Source organism: Gopherus flavomarginatus, chromosome 2 (genome assembly GCF_025201925.1).
Source record: "Gopherus flavomarginatus isolate rGopFla2 chromosome 2, rGopFla2.mat.asm, whole genome shotgun sequence".
Taxonomy (NCBI): domain Eukaryota; kingdom Metazoa; phylum Chordata; order Testudines; family Testudinidae; genus Gopherus; species Gopherus flavomarginatus.
This window is the reverse complement of record NC_066618.1, coordinates 185,750,907-185,774,274: the sequence shown is the minus strand read 5'-3', so window position 1 is coordinate 185,774,274 and position 23,368 is coordinate 185,750,907. Positions and strand designations below refer to the sequence as shown.

Below are 23,368 nucleotides of genomic sequence, written 5' to 3'. Positions count from 1 at the left end.
GGCAGGGTGTGTGGCTCGGGCGGCGGCGGCGCTGGCGGTGGATGTCTGCCCCAGCCATGCTGTGCTATGTGACCAGGCCGGACGCGGTGGTGATGGAGGTGGAGGTGGAGGCCAAAGCCAACGGCGAGGACTGCCTCAACCAGGTGAGCCGCCGCCCGGGGCTCCCGCCGCGCGGCTCCCCGACGGCCCTGGGCGCCGCAGCCGTTGCGGAGAACGCGACCAACCCCCAGTCCCGCACCCCGGCCCCTCCCTTCGCGAGGCGGCGGGGGTGGGGGGGAGGCTGCCCCGCGCCCTTTGCTAACGCTCCCCCCGCCCCCGAGGGGGGTAGCTGCGCGGGAGAGGGGCAGGAGCCGCCGCTGGTGCTTCTGCTGCTTTCCTGCGGCGCGTCTCCCCATTCCGCCTCCATGTTGGCCGCAGAGGCTGCTGCGCCCTCGGATGCTCGGTCTCCCCCGGGAGGGGATCCCGCCGGGCGGGGAGAGGCCTGAGCGTCTCCCCTCCGCTTGCGGCGAATTCGCCCTTCCCAGGCGGAGGGGTGAGGGGGCGGGACCCCCTAGGCATGGAGCCCATCGTAGGCCAGACCCCGGCTTGTGCTCGGGGTGCCCCCCGCCTGGCACCGCAGACATGCCCGTAAGCATTAGACGCGTGGCCGGGACGGGGCTACCCTGGTGCCTCTGATCTGCCCGTCCTCCCTGCCCCAGCTGAACCCTGCTGCCTGCTCAGTTGACTCCACTTTGGCCAAAATAGCCAAAACCGGGTCACTCCGCCTGTGTTAGGCACCTAAACAAGTGGCCTGGTTTTCAGCAGTGCACTTGGCTTCTTTGGGAGTTGCTGATGCTCATAAAAAGGGCTGTGCTGGGTCAGACCAATGGTCCATCTAGAGCAGTATCCAGTTGTGCAGGCAGTGACCAGTGCCAGGCATTACAGAGAGCATGAACAGAACAGGGCAGTTACTGAGTGATCTGTTCACTGTGGATTCCCTGTTATCCAATTCTAGCAGCTTGCAATCAGAGGCTGGGGACACCTAGGCTCTGAGCATGGGATCGCTTCCCTGACCATCTTGGCTAATAGCCATTGATAGAGCTATCCTTGGTGAACTTAACTAATTCTTTGTTGAACGCTGTTGGCCTTCAAGATATCCCCTGGCAATGACTTTCACAGATTGACTGTGCCTTGTGTAAAGAAATACTTTCTTTTGTTTGTTTTTAAACCTTCTGCCTATTAATTTCATGGGGTAACCTGGTGCTTTGGGGGGGTAAATAAGTTATTTACTTCCTCCTCACCATTCATGGTTTTATAGATCTCTATCATATCTCCCCTTAGTCATGTATTTTCCAAACTCAGCATCATGGAGAATCAAGTCACTCTTGCTTAGGTTCCCAGGTTTTGGGGAAAAAATAGTGGTAATTCCTGTGATGTGTGTTTGGACCAACAGAGATGCCTCCTGTTTTTATTGCCATTTCATATACATATCTGTAGGTTGGCATCTGAAAAGCTTCTTTAATGCTTTGCTTAGTTTTGATGACTTCTTACTGAAAAAGTGATTCAGTAAGATAACTTTTATTATTTGAGCTGAGGTTTTGTAACGTGTGTGAGAGCAGTTTTAAAAAAGCTACACTTCTGTGTTTGGGAGATGGCTTTGGTATTAGCTATGTTGTAGATCCACTTGTACAATACTTCCATTTTTGTTATAGGTATGCAGAAGGTTGGGGATTATAGAAGTTGATTATTTCGGACTGCAGTTCACTGGCAGCAAAGGAGAGAGTTTATGGCTGAATTTGAGAAATAGGATCTCCCAGCAGATGGATGGACTAGCTCCTTACCGATTGAAACTGCGTGTGAAGTTTTTTGTAGAACCACATCTTATTTTGCAAGAACAAACAAGGTAAGATTAATCCAATCTTGAGTGAACTTCATTTCACATTTTCATGTTCTGTAATTTAATACTATAAAGTAGCTATATGTTGTCTGTATCAATTATTTAGTAACTCTTATATTCAGCTTACTTGCTTTTGAGCTGTATGTGTAGCTTGCTGTGAAAACCTAACCTGACTTTAAATGTATTGTTCTGTCTTTTTGGAGATTGAAGAGGAAGGGTGCTACTGTAACTTATTCATAATATGTAGCTAAATATGAGAGCTAAGAACAGCACAGTTAATTCCATACATATTTAATACTACAAGTGAAAGAAAAATACAAGAGGTAGCATGTGATATTTATATTGCTTCTGCATGCCCGATAGTAACCTCTCTTCCAGTGTGTTACTGCAGGTCATTCTAAACTGCTTGTGCAGGAAGTAGTTTCTACCACAATACTTAAACTTGCTAAACTCCTCTTGGTCTGGTGTCATATTACAATAATTTTCCAACAGCTATAGGTCCTCTCTCAAGCTACAAAAGGAACAGCTTCTCCTGTAGGAGATCTACAAACAAAGCACAATAACTAAATTGATGATAAATTACAGTTCAGAAAAATTCATAGTTACCAATCTTTTGAGTTCCAAACTCCTGCAAAAATAGTAATGAAGTCTTATTGATTTTAATTTACACTAGAAAATGTCACACACATCTTTACTTGATGGGTCAATAACTTTCTTGCTTTTGAACTAGCAGCATAAAGCATTTGTATATTTAATTTCTGTCAGCCCTCAAGTTCATGTTAAATGGGGGCCATAAACTGATGAAAAAAAGCAGCACAAAATTACAATGATCCACTATCTTAATGCAGCAGAAAGTCCTGTGGCACCTTATAGACCAACAGACATTTTGGAGCATGAGCTTTCATGGGTGAATACATGCATATGACGAAGTAGTTTATAAGGTGCCACAGGACTCTTTGCTGCTTTTACAGATCCAGACTAACACACTTTCCCTCTGATAATTGACACTACCTTGATGTGATATTCAGGTTTGACCACGCATATCCCAGGATTGTCGGGTATTTCACTTTGTTTTACCAGTAATGTTCAGCTAATTCATTTGTGCAGTGTGGTTGACGATCTGATCTGAATGCTTATTACACAGGAGAACTACATATTAGGCATGTCCTTTCCCCTCTCTTTATGATGTATGAAGACCTGAATTTTTTTCTTTTTAAAAATTTGTGTTTTATAATAGAAAGGATCTGGAATTTCTATCTTGGAAATTCTTGATCATCCAGAGATTTAGTGAAACTGCTTGGCAATTCTCTGAAAATAGAGCAGTTGAGAGGGGAAGGTGTTTGAGAGTGGTCCTTTAGTTTACGTATTGAACTCCAAAGAACATTTGAGAGCAAGAGACTCTTATATAAGGATAGAATACTCCTGGGTATTCAGTTAAGGTGTGAGAGCTCACAGCCTAAAGCCTGAGAATCTCCAAGAAGTCCTCTATAACAAGGGAAGAACTGGCTTGACGATCTTGATATTTCTCTGGTTGAAAAGACAGGAAAAAAATGTATAGAATTCCTTTATAATAAAAAAACCACAAACTTAGTTTAAACTGAGGGCTTGTCTACACTCCAAGCGTTAGTGGCTCAGCTATGGCGCTGCAGCTATGCGCCTGTTATACAGTAGTGTAGATGCTTGCTAGAGTGATGGAAGGGATTTTTGTTGATTTATTGTTAATTCACCCCCTTAAGAGGTGGTAGCTAGGTTAACAGAAGAGTTCTTCCATTGAAGTCATAGCGTCTATATCAGCACTTAGGGTATGGCTACACTTGAAACTTCGAAGTGCTGCCGCGGCAGCACTTTGAAGTGCGAGTGTGGTTGCAGCGCCAGCACTGGGAGAGAGCTCTCCCAGTGCTGCACGTACTCCACATCCTCTACGGGTGTAGCTTGCAGCGCTGGGAGCCGTGCTCCCAGCGCTGCGGCACTGTTTACACTGAGGCTTTACAGTGCTGTATCTTGCAGCGCTCGGGGGGGGGTGTTTTTCACACCCCGAGCACAAAAGTTGCAGCGCTGTAAAGCACCAGTGTAGCCATGGCCTTAGGTTGGCTTAACTACGTCTCTCGGGGTAGCTAGGTCAGCCTAAATTTTAAGTGGTCTCAAGCCTGGTCTAAACCTATATTGCTTGTGTAAATTACACCACAAAACTTTTGTGCACTCACATATTGAGGTAAATAGGTGTTTTAGGCTGCATCTGCGATAGATAATCAAACTACGAACTGAACTGGTGGGGTTACAGTGGTGCAACCTGCAACAATGTAGGCCATACTAAGCAATGCTCTTTTGGATATACATGGCACAACAGCACCTTTGAACTCCATAATGTCTGCTTTTCTTCTAGTCACATTTCTAGTTTAATTCAGTTAATTCCAATGTTTCTGTCCTGCAGAAAGTACTACGTGTGGGCTGTGAAGGCCAGGAGCTACAGCCGTACACATTTACATACTCAAACTGCAAATGCCATGGCTGTTCTCAGGCCTGCATGGAATAAGGGGAGGACATTGAGGAGGGAGAGCCAGAAGCTTGTCTGAGCTATCACTGAATAGTGAGCAGGTGTACTGTCATGTTTGGAGGATTATTTGTACTATTACAGCTGCGACACCTTGTTTCTTCATTGACATTGCAACCAGGCAGATAATACAGGGATGAATGATATGGTAGTCAAAGCAGTTGTGTAAATACCTGTCCATTGTTGATGATGAAAATTTTGTATGTAAAAATGTTATTGGTGTCAGATGGTAAAAACAGTGGTTAACATGACAATTTCTCTAGTGTAGTTAAGGCCAGGATGTCTAGCTTGTACCACATTACATATTGCCTCTGAAGTTAGCCTGTGTTCTTCACACCTCAACACATGACACATGCAGATCACAGTACTGGATTTTCCTTAAATTAACTAAATATCATAATTGTTTTTAAATTGCAAAAGCATGTTAGCTGTAAATTACTAGACACTACAATATTGAAGAGCTGGAGTGACACAGTTGCAAAAAAGTGTTTGAAACCCCCTTTTTTGAATGGTTTTAAAGACAACACAAATAGACAATTTTACTGTTTCATTAGAAAGATCTCTGTATACTTACACTTATGATTCAACTTAGAGGCCTGGTCTATGCTTAGAAGTTAGATTGACCTTGCTACATTGCTCAGGGCTGTGAAAAATTTTGTGCTCTGAGCGCCATAGTTAGGTTGACTTTACCCTGGTGTGGACGTAGTAAGGCTGACAGAAGAATTCTTCCATTGACCTAGCTATCACTTCTCAGACAGGTAGATTAAGTACATCAAGAAAAGCCTTTCATTGATGTAGGTAGCGCCTGCACTGTGGCTCTACAGCTGTAGTGTAGTCATGGTCTGTGGCCATGACTACACTACAGCATAAAATCGAAATTATTAAAACCGGTTTTATAAAACTGGTTTTATAAAATCGATTTTACGTGTCCACACTAGGGCACATTAATTCGGTGGTGTGCTTCCATGGTCCTAGGCTACCATCGATTTCTGGAGCGGTGCACTCTGGGTAGCTCAGTAAAAGAATGAGACCAATAACTTCGATTTCTGTCCACACTAACCCTAAATCGATATAGTAATATCGATTTTACGGTTACTCCTCTCGTTGGGGAGGATTACAGAAATCGATTTTAAGAGCCCTTAAAATCGATTTAAAGTGCCTTGTAGTGTGGACGGGTACAGCGTTAAATCGATTTTACGCTGTTTAAATCGATTTAACGCTGTAGTGTGGACCAGGCCTGTGTGTTTAGTGTCTATAATTTTCATGTCTGTTAAGTATTCAAAACAACTTCTATAAAATAGAAACTAGAAAGCTGTTTTGACTGCTGAGTACTAGCCTCTTTGTTGCCTATGTGGAAAATAGTGTGACTCTTAAATATTTTTTACAGTCTTTATTTTTCTTTGCATTGCTGGGCTTTCCAGGGCATAGCAGATTGTTAGTTTGTCTAACCTTTACAGCCATGGAACAGTTTCCATTAGTTAAATAAGTGGAGGTGTTGCATGAAGTATCTTATGCCTACTTACTTTTTCTTCCTTTTTAAGAGTGGAGAAACAGTTTCTTTTATTGTTGGTGCACTAGTGTGGGTTTCGGTTTATTGGCTGGCTGCTGGGTGTGTTTTAAATCTAAATCCTTTGTTGTGGTGAACGATGGCTGCAAAGCTAACCAGTCTAAACTTGTATCCAGTGAAATAAAAGGTAAAATGGATCCATGCAGGCATAAATCTATTGAAATAATATGCTATGGCAACTCAAATTTCACAAGCAAGTCTTCTCAGACGTAGAAAGGAGCAGGCCTGTTTCAAAGACATATGTTGTATACATTTCCAGTCTTTGAGGCTTCTATGGTGTTCTTTGAGTAAGAAATATATTCCTTTGAGAAAGAGAAAATATTTTTTCATTTTATCTGAAACATTACCAGTTTATGTTCTAACACAGTTTTTAAAAGACATTTCCATCTTTTGTGGCTTTCAAAATATTTTTTGCATTTGTAAATAGACATTTTAACAGATGGTCCAGGCTTTGTTAAAGCATTTTGTTCATTAGAATAACCTATGCTGTCAAGTGATCACTTTAACAGGGTTCTTGCTCCATTGAATTTGAACGAATCAGGTTTTAAGGAGTGGTGTTTGCTGTATCAAAGAACTTGCTATAAAACAGTTCTCTCTAACAGAAGGCAAACAGGATTTTAGAGTAGGGAAGCAAATGGGTTTGAAATTGTGATCCAAGATGACTGGCAGACTTGAGAAGAAGTTTTAGCTTTATACTTTCAGATGGGTTTGTTAAACTTTAAAACCTCAAAAGTGACTAGGAGTGGCTCTTCTGTTCTTGTTTAGCGCTGAGAGGCTCCAGAGGCGGCTGTATGACTCCCCATGGTAATGTAACTTTAGGTCATTGACTGCGAGTAACCCCTGACTAATAGCTGCTAGGCATGTCTAACAAATCAGTGACTGCTGCATTGGAACACAGCCCAGGATCTGAAGACATTCAGTTCCTGATTGGTTTAGAACTCTTGTCTCGAGGCAGAAAGTTCTGTTTTTATGGTTAAAAGGTTTCTTTGTGAAACAAGTACAAGTAGCAAAGAAGTCTAGGAACTTGTCACCTTTATAACAATAAGCAATGTTTGCCAAACTGTATGAAGGGGCAAATTGCAGTAAATAGTAATACGAAATAATAGAGCAGTACATTTCAAAAGGAGAAGTATGTTAAGATAAACTCAAAACTTGAGCCCATATGTACAAAATGTGCATTTTTTAATGAAGTATAGCATTCAAATTAATTTTATAGTAAATATTATTCTGAATAACATAAAACAAGCATCATTTTTATTTTTTAAGCTCTTTGTTTAGAAAGATTTAAACAGACTTTACAAATCCTTGCCTGGTAAATATCAGAAACTAAGCTATCATTGCAACAGTTCTCTTTTGTATAAAGAGACATTATAAAAGAATTTAATGATCAAATCTTTCTATTAAACAGTGTTACCATATTAGAGTAAGCATTTTCACAACACCTGTATTGTTTCTAGTGCTTTTATTAAATTGAATGAAATCTCTATATACACCTATTTAAGACAAGGCATGTTTATCAAATGTTAATATTTAAAAAAAAAGGATAGATGTATTTTGTCTGAGTATTGAATAAAAGGTAGCCAAATATCTAAGTATCAGTCTGCCCTGTTTGCTGGGTTAATTGGTGTTCATTTTTCCATAACCACAACCTCCCATATTTCTTTGAACCATTCCTCCGTGGTTGTCCGTTTTTCTTTTTCCAGTATGAGGCTGTCAGTAGTGGAGTAGCAGATGAGACCAGTTCCACTAGGAAGCCTCAACAGGATTACCAAAGGAGGCTTTGGTAATAAATATCCAACAATTTGTGATATTTGGCTATGGATTGCATCTCAGTACTCTGACTGGACATGACCACTGGATAACCATAAAATCTCCTCTTTGGCCATAATTTCTCCAGCATTATTTCCTTTTTATATTTTTATCCTGACTGATGTGAGGTACTGTTGGAACAGTATCTGAAAGAAATTTCATTGTGTTAGACTTAGTCTTTTCCAAATCAAACCCCATTCCTCTGGGGTAATTTGTCCACATCTTTTTTCCATTATGTAATATATGGACACTTAATTTTGTTAAGAAAGCTTTCTGCAAAGATTGATGTAAATGAGTTGTATTGTTTCCTAATGGACCAGAAGCCATCACTTCTATTAAACTTAGCTTTCTGTTTAAAACCAGCTTTCTAGAAAGCTGAGAAACATAATGCCTGACTAAAACAAACTTTATTAATGTTATTTCAGTAACCTGACACTGAGGCAAAGTAGGTTATATAATTTACTTGTGTGAGTGGGTTGAAAATCGGATATTCATATACAGCTCTTGGCACCTTTTTGTCAAACTGACATATTACACTGAAAAGTCTAATGAATTAGCATTTAAAATAGCTGTTTTACTTGTTTGAAAACCATTTTGTTCAAAAATATGGCTTTGCCATATTCCATTGAGAAATGTTTTGTGTACTTGTGTATTTTTTAAATATATGTATAGTGACTCAGGAAGGAAAATAAGCATTCTGGTTTAAAGACCAGTACAGTGAACTGCTTCATTGCCACATTACCTAGTTGCACTTGTGGGCTAATTTTAAAGAATGTCTGATTTGTTGATGTAAATTTATAGCTATTTTAGACATTTGATTATATGAGCGGGGGGAGAGTAGAGTGAGGAAATGGCCAGTCTCTCACTTTTTTTACATAGTAACACTGGCTACCCATGGATTTGGATTAGATATGTTGCTCTCATTTTATAAGAGCAAATAAAAGCTAACTGCTGCCATTGTTTGTTGAATGCATCTAATTGTTTATCTGAAGCTGAGTTGAATAGCTGTTAGTAACCTTTCACCTACTTCTACAGAGAGCAAACTAGGATAGAGATACTGGGAAATATAATAGGAGTACGCCAGGTGCAGAATTTTAGTTTCTCATATCAGGTGACTTACATTGGGTCATCTTGTTGGGGTAGGTGGGCCTTATTTTTTCAGGGTTTCAGTTGGTGATTTTTCAGCAGAACTCCATTTTGAGAAAATTATACTTCATAGTTCAAATTCACATCATGCAGGGAGCTGCAAATTACATTTCAGCATCAGTGAGAGGGCCTCCAGGTACTGGAGCAGTTTAGCCCCAAAGGACTGGCAGTATTTCTACCAGGAGCACAGCAACTGGAGGTTCCAAGAGATGCATGTTCCTGGTTGTGCCACCTATCTTTTGGGAAACACTGGTCACTATCGCATCTCCCACCACAGAGTGGAGATTGCAGCTCCTTTTTTTGCTACTTCAGCCTCATTTCCTTGTAGGCACCATTCAGCTGGAGCGTGGAACAAGAAAGGGATTAAGACAGCACTGTTGGACTGTTCCCATATGTACCTTACTGGACTAAAAAATTTTAATTACCTTTATGTATGCAAAAAGAATATTTTGAGGTCAGAACTTGCATATTATGTGTGAACTTTTTTCTTAAAGGGAAAGTAGAATTTCAAATGTGACTTAAAATCTGGAATAGGTACAGTTATACTTTCTGTGGACTGCTGAATTTTGCTCGTTTAAATTTCATTATGGCTCCTAAGTAGCTGTTCTGTTTGCAACAGCTGTCACTTCAGGGGCTCTACATAAAGCACATATTAAGGGAGGAACAGTAGGCACAACAGGTATATTTGTGTTATTGATTAGGACTGGTAGTTTTCAGTACCCCTAAATTGTTACTTTTTCGTACTGTCAATCATTCATACAAAAATTCTTATGTTGACCACCTTTTCTGCATCAGTAGTATTACTTTTTTACATTGGGGAAAAAAAATTAGGTGCTATCAAAAAGAAAAATCTAAGCCAGTATGCATTTGATTCGGAAATTTTTTTTTCTAAGGCCTGGTCTACACTGGGGTTAGGTCGAATTTAGCTGTGTTAGGTAGATTTAAAAATGAATGCATCTACAAAATCGACCTAAAGGGCTCTTAAAATCAACTTCTGTACTCCTCCCCAGCGAGGGGAGTAGTGCTAAAATCGACTTTGCTGGGTTGAGTTTGGGGGTAGTGCAGACACAATTTGATGGTATTGGTCTCTCGGAGCTATCGCAGAATGCTCCATTGTGACCACTCTGGACAGTGCTTTGAACTCCAATGCACTAGCTGGGTACGTAGGAAAAGCCCCAGGCACTTTGGAATTTCATTTCCTGTTTGGTCAGCTTGGGAACTCAGCAGCACAGGTGACAATGTAGTCCCCCAGAATCACAGAGCGTAAAACGTTTCTTCGCTCCCCCTATCTTCTCCATCCCTGCGGTTATCGCAGATTAGAAGGAGGAAAAAAACCTGCTCACGATGACATGTTTTCTGAGCTCATGCAGTCCTCATGCACTGATAGGGCACAGTTTAATACGTGGAGGCATTCAGTGGCAGAGACTAGGAAAGAATTAAGTGAGTGTGAAGAGCAGAGGCAGAATGCAATGCTAAGGCTAATAGGGGAGCAAACGGACATGATGAAGCGTCTGTTGGAGCTGCAAGAAAGCCAACAAGAGCACAGACCCCTGCTGCATCCGCTGTATAAGCGCCTTCCCTCCTCCCCATGTTCCATAGCCGCCTCACCCAGATGCCCAACAACATGGAGAAGGAAGGCACCCAGCCACTCCACTCCACTCCAGAGGATGGCCCAAGCAACAGAAGGCTGTCATTCAAAGAGTTTGCTTATTGTAGCCACAGTAAAAATCAATGTGGCCTTGTCCTTCCCTTCTCCCCCACTCCACCCAGATTACCTTATCCATTATAATTTTTTTAATTAAGAGAGAGAGAATATATGGTTTCAAAACTATAGTTACTTTATTTTGAAGTGGGGGGTGTGGTTGGCTTACACGGAATTAAAATCAACAAAGGGACAGGTTTGCATCAAGGAGAAACACAACTGTCACACCAAAGTCTGGCCAGTCATGAAACTGGTTTTCAAAGCCTCTCTGATGCACAGTGTGCCTTGTTGTGCTCTTCTAGTCGCCCTGGTATCTGGTGTGAAATGATTGTCTGCCATTGCTTTAATGGAGGAAGGGGCAACTGACGACATGTACTCAAAACCACCTGCGACAATTTTACCCCATCAGACATTGTGAGCTTAACCCAGAATTTCAATGGGCAGCAGAGACTGCGGGAACTGGAGGATAGCTACCCACAGTGCACTGTTCCATAAGTCGATGCTAGCCACATTAGTGAGGATGCATTCTGCCTACTTAATGCGCTTAGTGTGGACATACGCAATCGATTTCTAAAAATCGACTTCTATAAAATTGACCTAATTTTGTAGTGTAGACATACCCTAAGGGTTTGTGTATGCTGCTAAAACATCAATAAAAATATGAAAAAGATTAGGGCAGTATAAAAGACAAGATTAAAATAAACTAATTTTAATGTTGTAGGTGTCTGGCCAGAAGCCACTTGGTACTGTTGTTCCATCTGCCTGAAATGCTTTATTCAGTCAAAAAAGCCTTGGGAATCCTGAGTCCTGTGTGGGCTACAATTAGCTAGAAATGTCAAATTGAAGACTAAGGGCTTCTCTAGAAGGGAGTTGCCATACTAACTAAAGGTGTAAAGTTAATGCACATATATTAGTGCATTAAATCCCTGTGTGGATCCTTGCATTCAGAAGTAAAGTGGCCTTAATTCTAAGGATCAAACTACAGCAAACTAAGGCCATTTTACTTCCAAATGAGAGCATCTACTTTGGGGTATAATGTACTTTAATATATGCACCTTCACTTCACCTTTAGTTAATTCTCTTAACTTTTGTGAGTTATTCTGTATGGACAATCCTTTAGATACTTTGCAATTCCGACAGTAATTCTGTAGATTATATTTTGAAGTAGTCTGCTTGATATCCAGAAGTATCCTGGAGCACCTGGCTTCATTCTCAAACAAAAATATTCATACTCAAAATGGAAGGCAAGCTTTAATATCCTAAAGCTATACAATCTTGGGTGTATTATACTGGAGGCAGGAAATTTTGGATTGTCATGCAGGAATACTACAGCTAAACTTGAGGAGTATTTGTCCTACACTTCAGAGTAGTAAAAGATTAAACTCTTAACTTCAATTTTTTCCTATTAGTGTTACAGCCTTATGTGAATCCAAGGTGGCAGCCCTTTGAGGAAGGTATGGGTGACTTTCTGTTACTGCACTAAAAAGCAGTTTTTCTGTATACAAGTGATTTCAGAGTTGCTGTTTTTTCACAGGCTTAGTAATGTCAGAAGTGTGCCAACGTCTGGGAGATATTAAGATTAACACAAACCATGGTAAAACTTCATTTAAGAGTGAAATTTTGCATTATGAAGATTGCTGTGGTTTTTATAGCGGTTTTAAAGTGAAACTGTACAACTGGTTCAGAAAAATAAATTAAAGAGCTACTTGTTTGAATCAGTCACATGATATAAGAGAAGCAGGAATCTTGTAACTCCTAAAGTACTGACTTTTTTGTAGCAATTCTAATGAGATTAAAGTAGTGTTTTTCCAGCATGTTTCCAAGTGTTAATGTATCCTTGCATAACTAAAATGTTAAAATATAACATAGCTATGTAACTGTCAATGACTCTTTAATTCAGTTTTAATAAACCGGTTGAACTGAAATAGTTTATGGCAATCAGTGCAGTTGGTTTTAAAAAACTGAAAAGAAACCAATTTAAAGAAGGCTTCAGTTTTGGAATTATTGAACTATTACAGGAATGCTCCTTGGGACTGCCACTTCATTTTTGTCTTGACTTTCCAGTCAGTATTCTGAATGTCTCTGCCTTGTTGAACAGAGTGTCCTAGAAATGAATGCATTGTTCTGAAGAATTGAGCACCTTTTACCTTAGAGAGCCACCTGAGAATGCCTATCCAGGGAATTCTTGAAGGAGTCTTACTTGGGATATTGAAACGGCAGCTATTCACTGGTTTTTGGAGATCCACTAAAAGCTGTGTGCTGAAGCTCCAAAACTACCATAGTTTGCAGAAATTTGGCTAAATGCCTCCTGGTAGTTAAATCTCAATAATAAGACTCAAGAATGCTACAGGCAGTCCATTCAGCCCTGCAGATGAACTTTGCAGGATTAGGAGTCTAGCTGTTAAGTCAGGGTCCCAGAAGGGGACATTCTAGTTTTACCTTGAATATGTCCAGGGAAAAAAAACGCTTCTGGTTCACAACTCTTCATGTTAAGTTACACACCAACATTTTAGTTTGGTGATCTGCCCTGAGTAGTATCTGCTGACTTCACCAGATTCTGTAGTTCTAGTTGTTGCATGTGTATCAGGCAACTGGAACCTAGATATTGATTAAAGTTGACTGATGAAAATGACTTTGGGGAGTGTGAACAGAAACAGGTTATATGAAGAGAGCACTCTGGTCAAAATAATTAGCATTTTAAACTGAGTGCTCTGTATCCACTGATTGGATGGAAAAATTTCTTAAGGCTTTAATCAATTTTGCTTCCTTTTTGCTCCATTCAAGTGTTCTTTGAAAATAAAGGTGAAAAAGCTACAGTGGGCTTCTATCTGAAGTATTTATCTGTATTTATCTGGCCCCCATTATCTGAACACCTCATAACACCTCTGTAAGCTATGGAGCTGTTATCTCCATTTTATAGATGAACTGAGGCACAGAGGCTAAGTGACTTGCCAAAGGTTACACTGGAATTCTGTATCTTCCCTGCATCTTCACTTTTTAGGCTTGATAGGTCTTTAGTAAGAGAAAGTGGAGGTGGTTCTAGAACAGTTGCCTCTCTTGTAGTTGCTTCTCTAATACAGTTCTATCTGCTGGAGAAATCTTGTAGCTTTTTCAGCTCCTTGTTAATGTCTGTAGAGCCTTTTCAGTGACTCTAGAGATTGTCTTGCTATTTCTCCTGTATAATCAAAGTGCTGTCAACTGCACAAAGCACACTGAAATTGTTTTTGCCTTTTTTCACATGTAATCTTGTCACTTGCAGCTATAGTAGGAGTAAATCTTTTCAGGCAAACGTTTTCAAGTTTGTGGTATCCCTTTAAATGTGTCTGATACATAAATCACAAAGTACAACTCTACCCTGACATAACACTGTCCTCGGGAGCCAAAAAATCTTGCCGCGTTATAGGTGAAACTGCATTATATCGAACTTGCTTTGATCCGCTGGAGCATGCAACCCCGCCCCCTTGGAGTGCTGCTTTACTGGGTTATATCCAAATTCATGTTATATCAGGTCATGTTATATCAGAGTAGAGGTATATGTTCAGAGCAGTAGTATGGAGAAGTATATGAACAGGCTTTTCATTTTTCTAATCTGGGGGGCAAAGTTGAACAAATGATTACTGATAGACAGCTATCTTGACCAGAGCAAGTCTAAGTAGTTTAATTTAGATAACCTGCATTAATTGCTCTTAAAAAATTAAATATATTGTCAGATGGCATGCATGTGGCTAAAATTTCAATTTGATATAACACCTACAGTTAAACATCTTGCAATTTTTTTATAATGCTTCAGTTTTTTGGTTAGAAGTAAACTGCACAGCAAAAATAAAATGAATTAATTTTTGCTTTTTCTTTCATGGTGCATAAGGATTGCTTTATAAAACATTTATTTTGGGTAGTTTTTATTTGGTATATCAGTTCTCACTCTGGTGTGTGATGGTACAGTCAGATTGAAGACCTAAGCATCCCTTCTCCTACTCTTCTCTGCCCCCTCCTTGAGGGGCGGGGAGGAGGAAGAAAGCTGCAACTCAGGTTGCATCTCATCACCACTCAGGCCTTGGCTAGCTCACATGATTTTTAGTCTTTACAATATTTTATTCATTAGATAACTTTCTCATTCTAACTGTAGCAAATGTGAGATCTGCTGCTCAGTGCAGCAAGTTGGGTGGCAAATGTGTAATGATTACCAAATGTAAAAACTTACTTGACTCAGCATGTCTAAAGTTAAAAACGTAGGGAACTGGTGAACAAATTAGCAGAAGTAATGAAAATGGATAATTCTTCTAAAATGGTCTAAAATAAACATGCTCAAAAATTGTTTAGCAAGATTAGATAGGTTTTACGTTCATCTCAAAATGCAGAAAATATTTAATTCTTCAAGATCAAATATGCCATTGCATAGAACTTTCACTATTGAAATGGAAGATCAGAATATTGATTCCCAAATAAGGTATGGTCTACACTGTAAAATTAAATCAACCCAGCCACGTTGCTCAGGGGTGTAAAAAATCCACACCTGTGAGTGATGTAGTTTAGCCAGCGTAGTCCCTGTGCAGATCATACTAGATGGGTGGAAGAATTCTTCAGTTCACCTAGCTACTCCTCTCAGTGAAGTGGATTAACTACAGCAACAGGAGACCTCCTTTTGTCACTGTAGTGAGAGTATATACACTGAAGTGCTACAGTGACATAGTGTTGTAAGTGTAAATGTATCTTAAGGCCTGGTCTGCACTGAAAAGTTAGGTTGACCCAACTGCTCAGGGGTATGAAAAATCCACACCCCTCAGCAGCATGGCTGCACTGGGGGCTAGGTCAGCTTACGCAGTGTTAGGTTAATAGAATTCTTCTGTTCACCTAGCTACTGCCTCTTGGGGAGTTGGATGGCATACCCTGACAGGAGAACTGTTGGCATAGTAGTGTCTACACTGAAGTGCTAGAGTGGTGCAGCTGTAGTGTTTCAAGTGTAGACAAGCTCCAAGACTTTCAGCATGATTGTCACTGTTGAGATGTAACTACAATGATAACTGCAGTCCCTGTGGCAGACTTTGGCGTGGCTCAGCATCTTACTTCAGGATGAGTCTCTGCTTTAACACCCAAAATATGGCAGATTAGTCTGTGATCACATTGATTTACATCACCAGTTTTAACTGATTTAAATTGGCAAGCAGGACACCATGACTCTTAATCTCGTTTTGCATTTGTACTCTGTAGTTCAGGTTTTCTCAAATGGGTCACCGCTACTGTAGGGAAAGCCCATGGTGGGCTGGGCTGGTGTGTTTACCTGTCCCGTCCGCAGGTCTGGCCGATCGTGGCTCCCACTGGCCATTGCTCCCACTGGCCGCTTCCAGCAACTCCTATTGGCCCAGGTTCTTAATTTTTACATTTTTATTATCTTAACAAATGTGAAGCATTTTCATATTTACTTGATTCATTTTTTTACATGAGATTTGTTTCAGGCTGTATGTGGATGGAAAACTAAATTAAATGCACAAACTATGTTTTAAAAATTTGGTTTTATTAATTCTATAAAACTACCTTGTGTGCTGGATACATAAGATAAAGTTTATCAAACATGTTTTGCATTTAAAACTGTTTTATTAAACAAAGGAAGTATTATCTGTAGTTAGTGAATTGAGCTGGTGGTTTCTGGTCATCAAGCCTGTCAAGATTTTAGAACTAGGACATCTCATCTTCACACCTCATCTTTATTTATAATTCAGAATATTAAAACAGGCTTTCCTACTTTTTTCAGTTCCCTTTCAGTTTCTCAACTTTGAATAAATTTGTCATTGAACTGAACTGGTTGAAACAACTGACATGAAGAAAATAGTCTCTGCATCTGCAGAAGAGACTACTGTCAAAAGCTGTTTTAGCATTTCAAACTGATTCCTGGTGCTTAGTGAGTGATTGCCACCAGCTGATGCTCCAAAATGTCTGTTAGTCTATAAGGTGCCACAGGATTCTTTGCTGCTTTTACAGATCCAGACTAACACGGCTACCCCACTGATACTTGCCACCAGTTCAGTGGTTTGACTTTTTAAAACAGCTGAAAATATGTACTGCTTGAAGTTTTTTAGGTACTGTAAATTATTTTAATATCTTATAAGTAGTTTAGGTTTAAATATAGGTTGTCAATTTTAAATTGGTTTAATTTAAATGGATTTAAATAAGTCTGAATTTTTTTAAAAATTGATTTTTATCCGTCCTGTTTTTTTCAGCTGTTTAGCCAACATGACAAATACAGATCTAAAGGTCAGAAGTTAAGTCCAAAGCAGCAAAAACTGGCTGAATAAACATGCTTACAAAGTAAACATAGTATATTTTCACAGCATCTTTGTGGGTTTTTCAAGTATTTTTCATCACACCATCTCTCTAGGACTACCATAGGAGAGCTGTTTGTTTTGAATAAATGGGGAAATCTCCCGCAGATTTCTCAACTGAAATTTCACAGAACTGCATGTGCTGATTTATGCTTAGTATTTTACAATATTCACTTCATTTAACTATGAATAATAGTGCATACTGAAGTAATGCATATTTATTTAGAAATGACAGTGCAGCAACATTACTACATGGTAGCCTTTTACATGCTATGAGTGCTTTGTTTCTTTAATCTGTAATTCTCACTTGATGAATGTAACATTTCAGATATTCACTGATAGGGAGAATTTTTTTAATGGCCTTAAGATGTTAAAGTATTTGCTCTTTTTGGATTTGCTGGACAGTTCAGTATTTAAATGAAGCTGCTGAAAGAAACTTCTCTTTTAATGTAGGCTGGCTTTTGAAAAGATAGCATAAGCGTTAACAAAACCAAGTCAATTTTCTAACTGATGCCAGAACTATTGGGTATTTAATATGCTCAGTGACCATTCTAGAGTCTCAAGCAATTATTGACTTCTGTGCTGGTCAAACTTTTTAAAAATAAAAAGTTATTCTCTTGCAGGCATATGTTTTTCTTGCATATAAGAGAGGATCTTTTGGCTGGTAATCTTCAGTGTTCTTCAGAGCATGCCATTGAACTTAGTGCATTGTTGGCTCAGATGAAGTTTGGGGATTATAACCAGAATACTGCCAAGTACAGCTATGAAGAGTTGTGTGCAAAGGAGCTCACTACTGCCACCTTAGACAGGTAAGTAACTGCTCCAGCTACTCTAACAACCAGTGACAAAAGTTGTTTAAGAATTTAAATTAGTAAATGATAATGTCTGGTTATTTGGTGCTAAAATTTAAGTGTAAGTGGTATTGCAAAAAATATCAAAGCTAATGTTAGTCAGCTATTCTTTGAAAGGAAACCAAACTCTAACCAGAATGTTTTTAATGAAAGTGATCCTACATATCTGCTGCATTTGTAGATGGTAGTGTACATTTCTTTTTTGGAAATGGAAAGAGGTAACTGTTTCCTTTTTCCTTGATTCGGAAGTAAAGGCAGGCTGAATAGTCTGATCAGGGTAATTCCAGTTACCTTGCCCAGCTGCACACTGTGTAAGGACACTGCTCAAGGGAGAGCCAGAACTATTGCTTTTTGATGGATATTCAAGTAAAATCAACATACCAAAGAAAGAGAACTTGCAAAATTTCCCGGGAACCTAACCCTTCCCCCCATTTACATGCATTTTCATGGGGAAATTGGATTCACTTAACATCGTTTCACTTAGTAGCATTTTTAGAAACATAACTACAATGTTAAGTGAGGAGTGACTGTATATAATCAAGTTCAAGAATGTCATATAGAAGACTACATTTGTCTAAAGGCACAATTTTAGGACTTTAGATACCTAGACCCTCCATAATTTTAATACCCTTAGATTTTGTTGTAAACTAGCCCAAGACTACTCCCTGCACACGCGCACACATTTTTGTAGTGTAAAACCTGAACATCAAGGAGAAAAATTCTAAACGTTGTATTTACATGCATGTGAATTTTTTACTGCTAGGGACTTTGTGGTCCGAGAGCCTTTCTACACAAGGGATACAGTTTCTAAAATAGCATGCAGCTTTTTCTTTTATAGTCAGTCAAGTAAATACAATACATGGATCCTTTAAGTAGTCCAAGAATATGTAATTAGTTCTGTCACTATAATGATCAAAAACATGTAGCCAGCTATAACTAAACAGACCAAGTAATTTAGTACTTTTATATAAGCACCACCTAACTTGATCATTTAGAATCTTGTTAAAATGAGATGTTGCTGTAGATTACTGCATATGGCTGAATGGTTCACCTGTCCGTCTTTTTTTATCCACAGTATTACTGCAAAGCACAAGGAACTAGAAGGGCTGAGCCAGGCTTCAGCAGAGTACCAGGTTCTGCAGATTGTGTCAACACTGGAGAACTATGGGGTAGAGTGGCACTCAGTGAGAGACAGTGAAGGGCAGAAACTTCTTATTGGTGTTGGACCTGAGGGCATCTCCATCTGTAAAGATGACTTCAGCCCCATTAACAGGTAAGTTCCTGGGGTGAAAGAATCTAATCTTCTGACTTTTCTGTGAGCTATACTTTGTTTCTATATCTATATAATCAAAACTGTGTTATTCTAAAGGAAGTGTGTTAGAATCTTTTGTATCTTTGTTCTGGTTTGGACCATGCAAGAGCTGCTGAACCATGCAGTGACTAGGGATTTATCCACTTCTGATAGCCTTTTCATCAGGAGACCATTGATAATGTAAAACACTGTTTGGGGCTGTACACATAAGTTATGTGCTTACATGGGGACTGGATTAGTGGTATAGCTGTCCTGTACTTGTTCAGTGCAGCATTTTCAATCTAACATTATAGAAAATTGAAAAGGCCTCTTTGTTTGCAAATGTAGCTGTTAATTTCCTCTGGGTAGTCTTAGACAATGTTTCTCATAGTACAATACGTGAGTGGCTGTAGAAATTGCCTTAGTTTTTAGAGGGAGAATAATTCGCCACGCACACATTACTCATCATTTTCTATTCACATTTAGGATTGCTTATCCTGTTGTTCAAATGGCAACCCAGTCTGGGAAGAATGTGTATCTGACGGTCACCAACGAGTCTGGTAATAGCGTAGTTCTCTTGTTTAAGATGATCAGTACCAGAGCAGCTAGTGGACTGTACAGAGCAATAACAGAGACGCATGCATTTTACAGGTTTGTATTGCTAGTGGAGTAAATCACTTGTCCTACCTTTTCAACAGCAGTTGAGTCAAGGATTTAAACTTGGCACAGGATTGTCAGTATTTGACATTTCCTCACACTACCTTGCATTTTAGATATTCCCCTGCAGAATTCTATCATATCTTTGCTGCTACTCCTGCACACACAACACCAGGAACAGCAGCAGTGGTATGAAACAAAATTCAGACATAGTTCTATTCTGCTTCTGTTACATTCGAGAGCTGGATAGATTCTTATTGCTGAGGTTTTCTGGGGTGGGAATATACAATTCAAGATAAGCAAACAAGATATTTCTCTGCACTATCACAATATAAATAGCACTTCCTCAGAATGAAAACTAAATCTGTTTCTAATACAGATACCTCAGTAAGCAGTAGACACTTGTTTTCATTTCTAGCATATATGTTTATAATTTATTGAAAAGATCAAAATCTATAGCTTCATTCCTCTAATTCAGTTTTTAAAAATCCTTGCAAATACAACTGTCATATAGAAACAATTATGTAGGGTAAACATGCTATGGATGATTTCATCCTTCGTGGGTGTCTGAGCTTAGGGAACGAAAGATACATTGAGGTTTCAGTATTAACTAATCAATTTTTTCACTTGTCTCATGGGTTTGTCTTGTAGGTGTGACACTGTTACTAGTGCTGTCATGATGCAGTACAGTCGAGATTTAAAGGGCCACCTGGCATCCTTGTTCCTGAATGAAAACATCAATCTTGGTAAAAAGTATGTCTTCGACATAAAACGAACATCAAAGGAAGTTTATGACCATGCGAGGAGGACTCTTTACAATGCTGGCATTGTGGATCTTGTTTCAAGAAGTGATCAAACGCCACCAAATTCTCCGCTTAAGTCTTCAGAAAGTAATATGAACTGTGACAGCTGTGAGGGTCTCAGTTGCCAGCAAACAAAAGCTCTTCAAGAGAAGTTGCGGAAGCTGAAGGAGTCTATGCTATGTATGGTGTGTTGTGAGGAAGAAATCAATTCTACCTTTTGTCCTTGTGGCCACACAGTATGCTGTGAGACCTGTGCTGCCCAGCTGCAGGTAATTGCAGTGTCACTTGGGACATTCCACACTAATGTATTTAACAGCTGATTTCACTTTACAGTTGATTTTTTACTAGTATAATTAACTGATCTTGACCAATATACTCATTGAAGTTTGGTATTTAAATTCAGTTTGCATAATGTCTTAGTTTACAAGAATGTTTAGATGATAAGCTAAATAGATGGGGCTGTAGTGTAAAAGACAATGTAGGTGAGGTAATTTATTGGACTAGTTTCTGTGGGTGAAAGACAAGTTTTTGAGTTTGCACAGAGATCTTCAGGTCTGTTATAGTATGTAGTCATTCCTTTTGATGAAAATTAATGTATTTTTTGCAGAGAAGTTAGGAATTAGTGGCATAAAAGTTTCTTGTTGTGTCCATATTGGAAATATGGAGACAACAGATCTGAATACTTCAGTCTCAGCAACAATATTTATTCATTAAGGAGATGACTTTGTGCTCATGAGACATAGAGGGTCTCAAAATTGTGGTGAAGGAGCATTCCCTAATACTTTCTATTTCTTTTTCTCCAGTCATGTCCAGTTTGCAGGTCTCGGGTAGAGCATGTCCAGCATGTGTATTTGCCAACTCACACCAGTCTGCTCAACCTGACAGTGATATGATCTATGTGTACACTTCTAAAGCATCATGTACTTTTTACAAACTGCACTAAAATGAACTACAGCCATTGATTGTGAAGAAGGCAATCACTCCAGCTCCTGCCTGCAATGAGAAGCAAAACCACACTACATCTCTGGGTCAGAGAGGGGTCAATATTCTCTGTTCAGCATGCCCAAGGAGAGGTTTTGGGACATCTTGTGAAAACAGAACTCTAAAAAAATTCATGTCATCTAAAGGAGGAAAGTTCTTGTTGATGCATGAGCTTGCAATGTGGCAATAGTGCCAAAAGCTAGGTAATTCTGGGAAATGTGGTGTAAAGTCTATTTGATATACCCAGCAGGGATAATTCAATATGTAGTTTTACACATTTTATAATTGGTTTTAAGTTTTTTTATTTTGTTCCTTTAGTGTGATCACTCCATTATTTTAATAGCAAAACTAGTTTTTTACAAATTTGTACGTCAGTTTTAGTGTGATGATCATAGTTTCTGTGTTTAGTAATTGTTCTAAAGTGAGGGGAAATTATTTTAAAAAACAGTATTTTTTAAAAACTGAGGTTGCAAGGCTTTAAGCAAGCAGTTGCATTTAAATCAGCAATCTAATGAAAGCTTAATTCATATGGCAGTGATAATTTTGGAAGGGTTTTTTGCAGCAAATTTTAATTTCTTGATGTTGAGGTGTTAGTCAGGAAAGTCTGTCCTGCTTAGTAATGATGCTCCACTGAGGAACTGTTCTGGGGCTTTGCTTGCAAATCAAAAGGGAAAACCATTTCCTCTTGGGGAGGATGTAAATTAGCCAACCCTAGAGATGTGTCCAGGTTGCCACAGATTCAACTGTCAGCTGTAAATCTGCCTTAGCTGTGGAGGCTGATTTTGCTTGAAAGATCAAAAATCCATTTTGGCCTAAAATAGTGTAAACTTTGTATAATTTTTAAGTGCTTTCATGAGTTTAACTTTTGAGTTGCTTGGTTATCTTTCTTGCTAAAACTTATCTTCCACCCCCATTTGGGCATTTTGGACTTCGGTCAACTAGTGTATTCTCCATGATTTAGAGGAAACTAGGAGACCATATTTGGGTGCAATACTAGCTAAATTAAAGCTAGAAAACTACACTGTCACTTTACTGAGATTTTCTGAGTATACTTTTCATATTGCCTTAATGTAGCAGTAATGTGTATGTATGCATTTGTTTCTTTGCACAGACTTTTGTCAAAATATTAAAACTCTACTTTTTTATCGCACATATTAGCATATAAACCTTACTCCAAGAGGTATTTATTTTTTCACTTTGTAAAGAAATTTTGTTTCCACATGAAGCAAGAACTCTGTCCTATATCATAGACAACTTCTGTCTTTTTATATTCAGGTTAATAAAGGACTTTAAATCAGATGTCTTCCTACATTATTGATGGTGTTTGGAAGTCTGCTTATTAGCTTTGTTGTGAGAAATCCTGCCATGTCATACATAATTTAACCCATTCTTTTGTAGTTAGCATATTGCCCATTCTTTTTCCTAAACCTGCATTTTTTGGGACTGATCTAAGAGGTACTGACCATTTGTAACTGCCATTCTGGTTAATGGTGCTCAAAATCTTTCTGGATCAGACTCTTCTCTCTTCTTGTTCTTCTCTTGAACTAGCTGAAGGAGGAAGCTTTTTTCATGTTGTAGCTACTTCTTGCTTTCAAGTTATATGGCCTAAAACAGCTCACTAGTCGCAGGGTCCTTAATTTTTCTTATAGAAACATTCAGAGGAAATAAAAGGTTTCTGTGACTAGAAACTGAAATATAAGATACTGTTTGACCTAAACAAGCTGCTTTCAAGATTTAGAACTTAAACTTTGAGTTTCATCAGTCCAACCGAAGCAGTTAAAAAATCTTGTTATACTAGGGTGTAGACATTTACAGTT

At 39.1% G+C, this 23,368-nt stretch overlaps 1 protein-coding gene across 2 annotated transcripts; it reads left to right on the top strand.

Moving 5' to 3' along the window:
* MYLIP (myosin regulatory light chain interacting protein) lies at nucleotides 1-22,850 on the top strand. 2 transcript variants are annotated; one of them, XM_050941605.1, is made up of 7 exons: nucleotides 1-143; nucleotides 1,692-1,882; nucleotides 17,592-17,777; nucleotides 18,895-19,092; nucleotides 19,597-19,761; nucleotides 20,419-20,839; nucleotides 21,374-22,850. In XM_050941605.1, the coding sequence occupies exons 1-7, from the start codon at nucleotides 42-44 to the stop codon at nucleotides 21,461-21,463; spliced, it is 1,353 nt and encodes a 450-aa protein (XP_050797562.1). In that variant the 5' UTR covers nucleotides 1-41; the 3' UTR covers nucleotides 21,464-22,850. The 2 variants fall into 2 exon arrangements, with proteins under 2 accessions (XP_050797562.1, XP_050797563.1); XM_050941606.1 differs by lacking the exon at nucleotides 1-143 and adding an exon at nucleotides 16,401-16,725 and having other exon boundaries at nucleotides 1,788-1,882.
* Nucleotides 22,851-23,368: the final 518 nt, after the last annotated feature.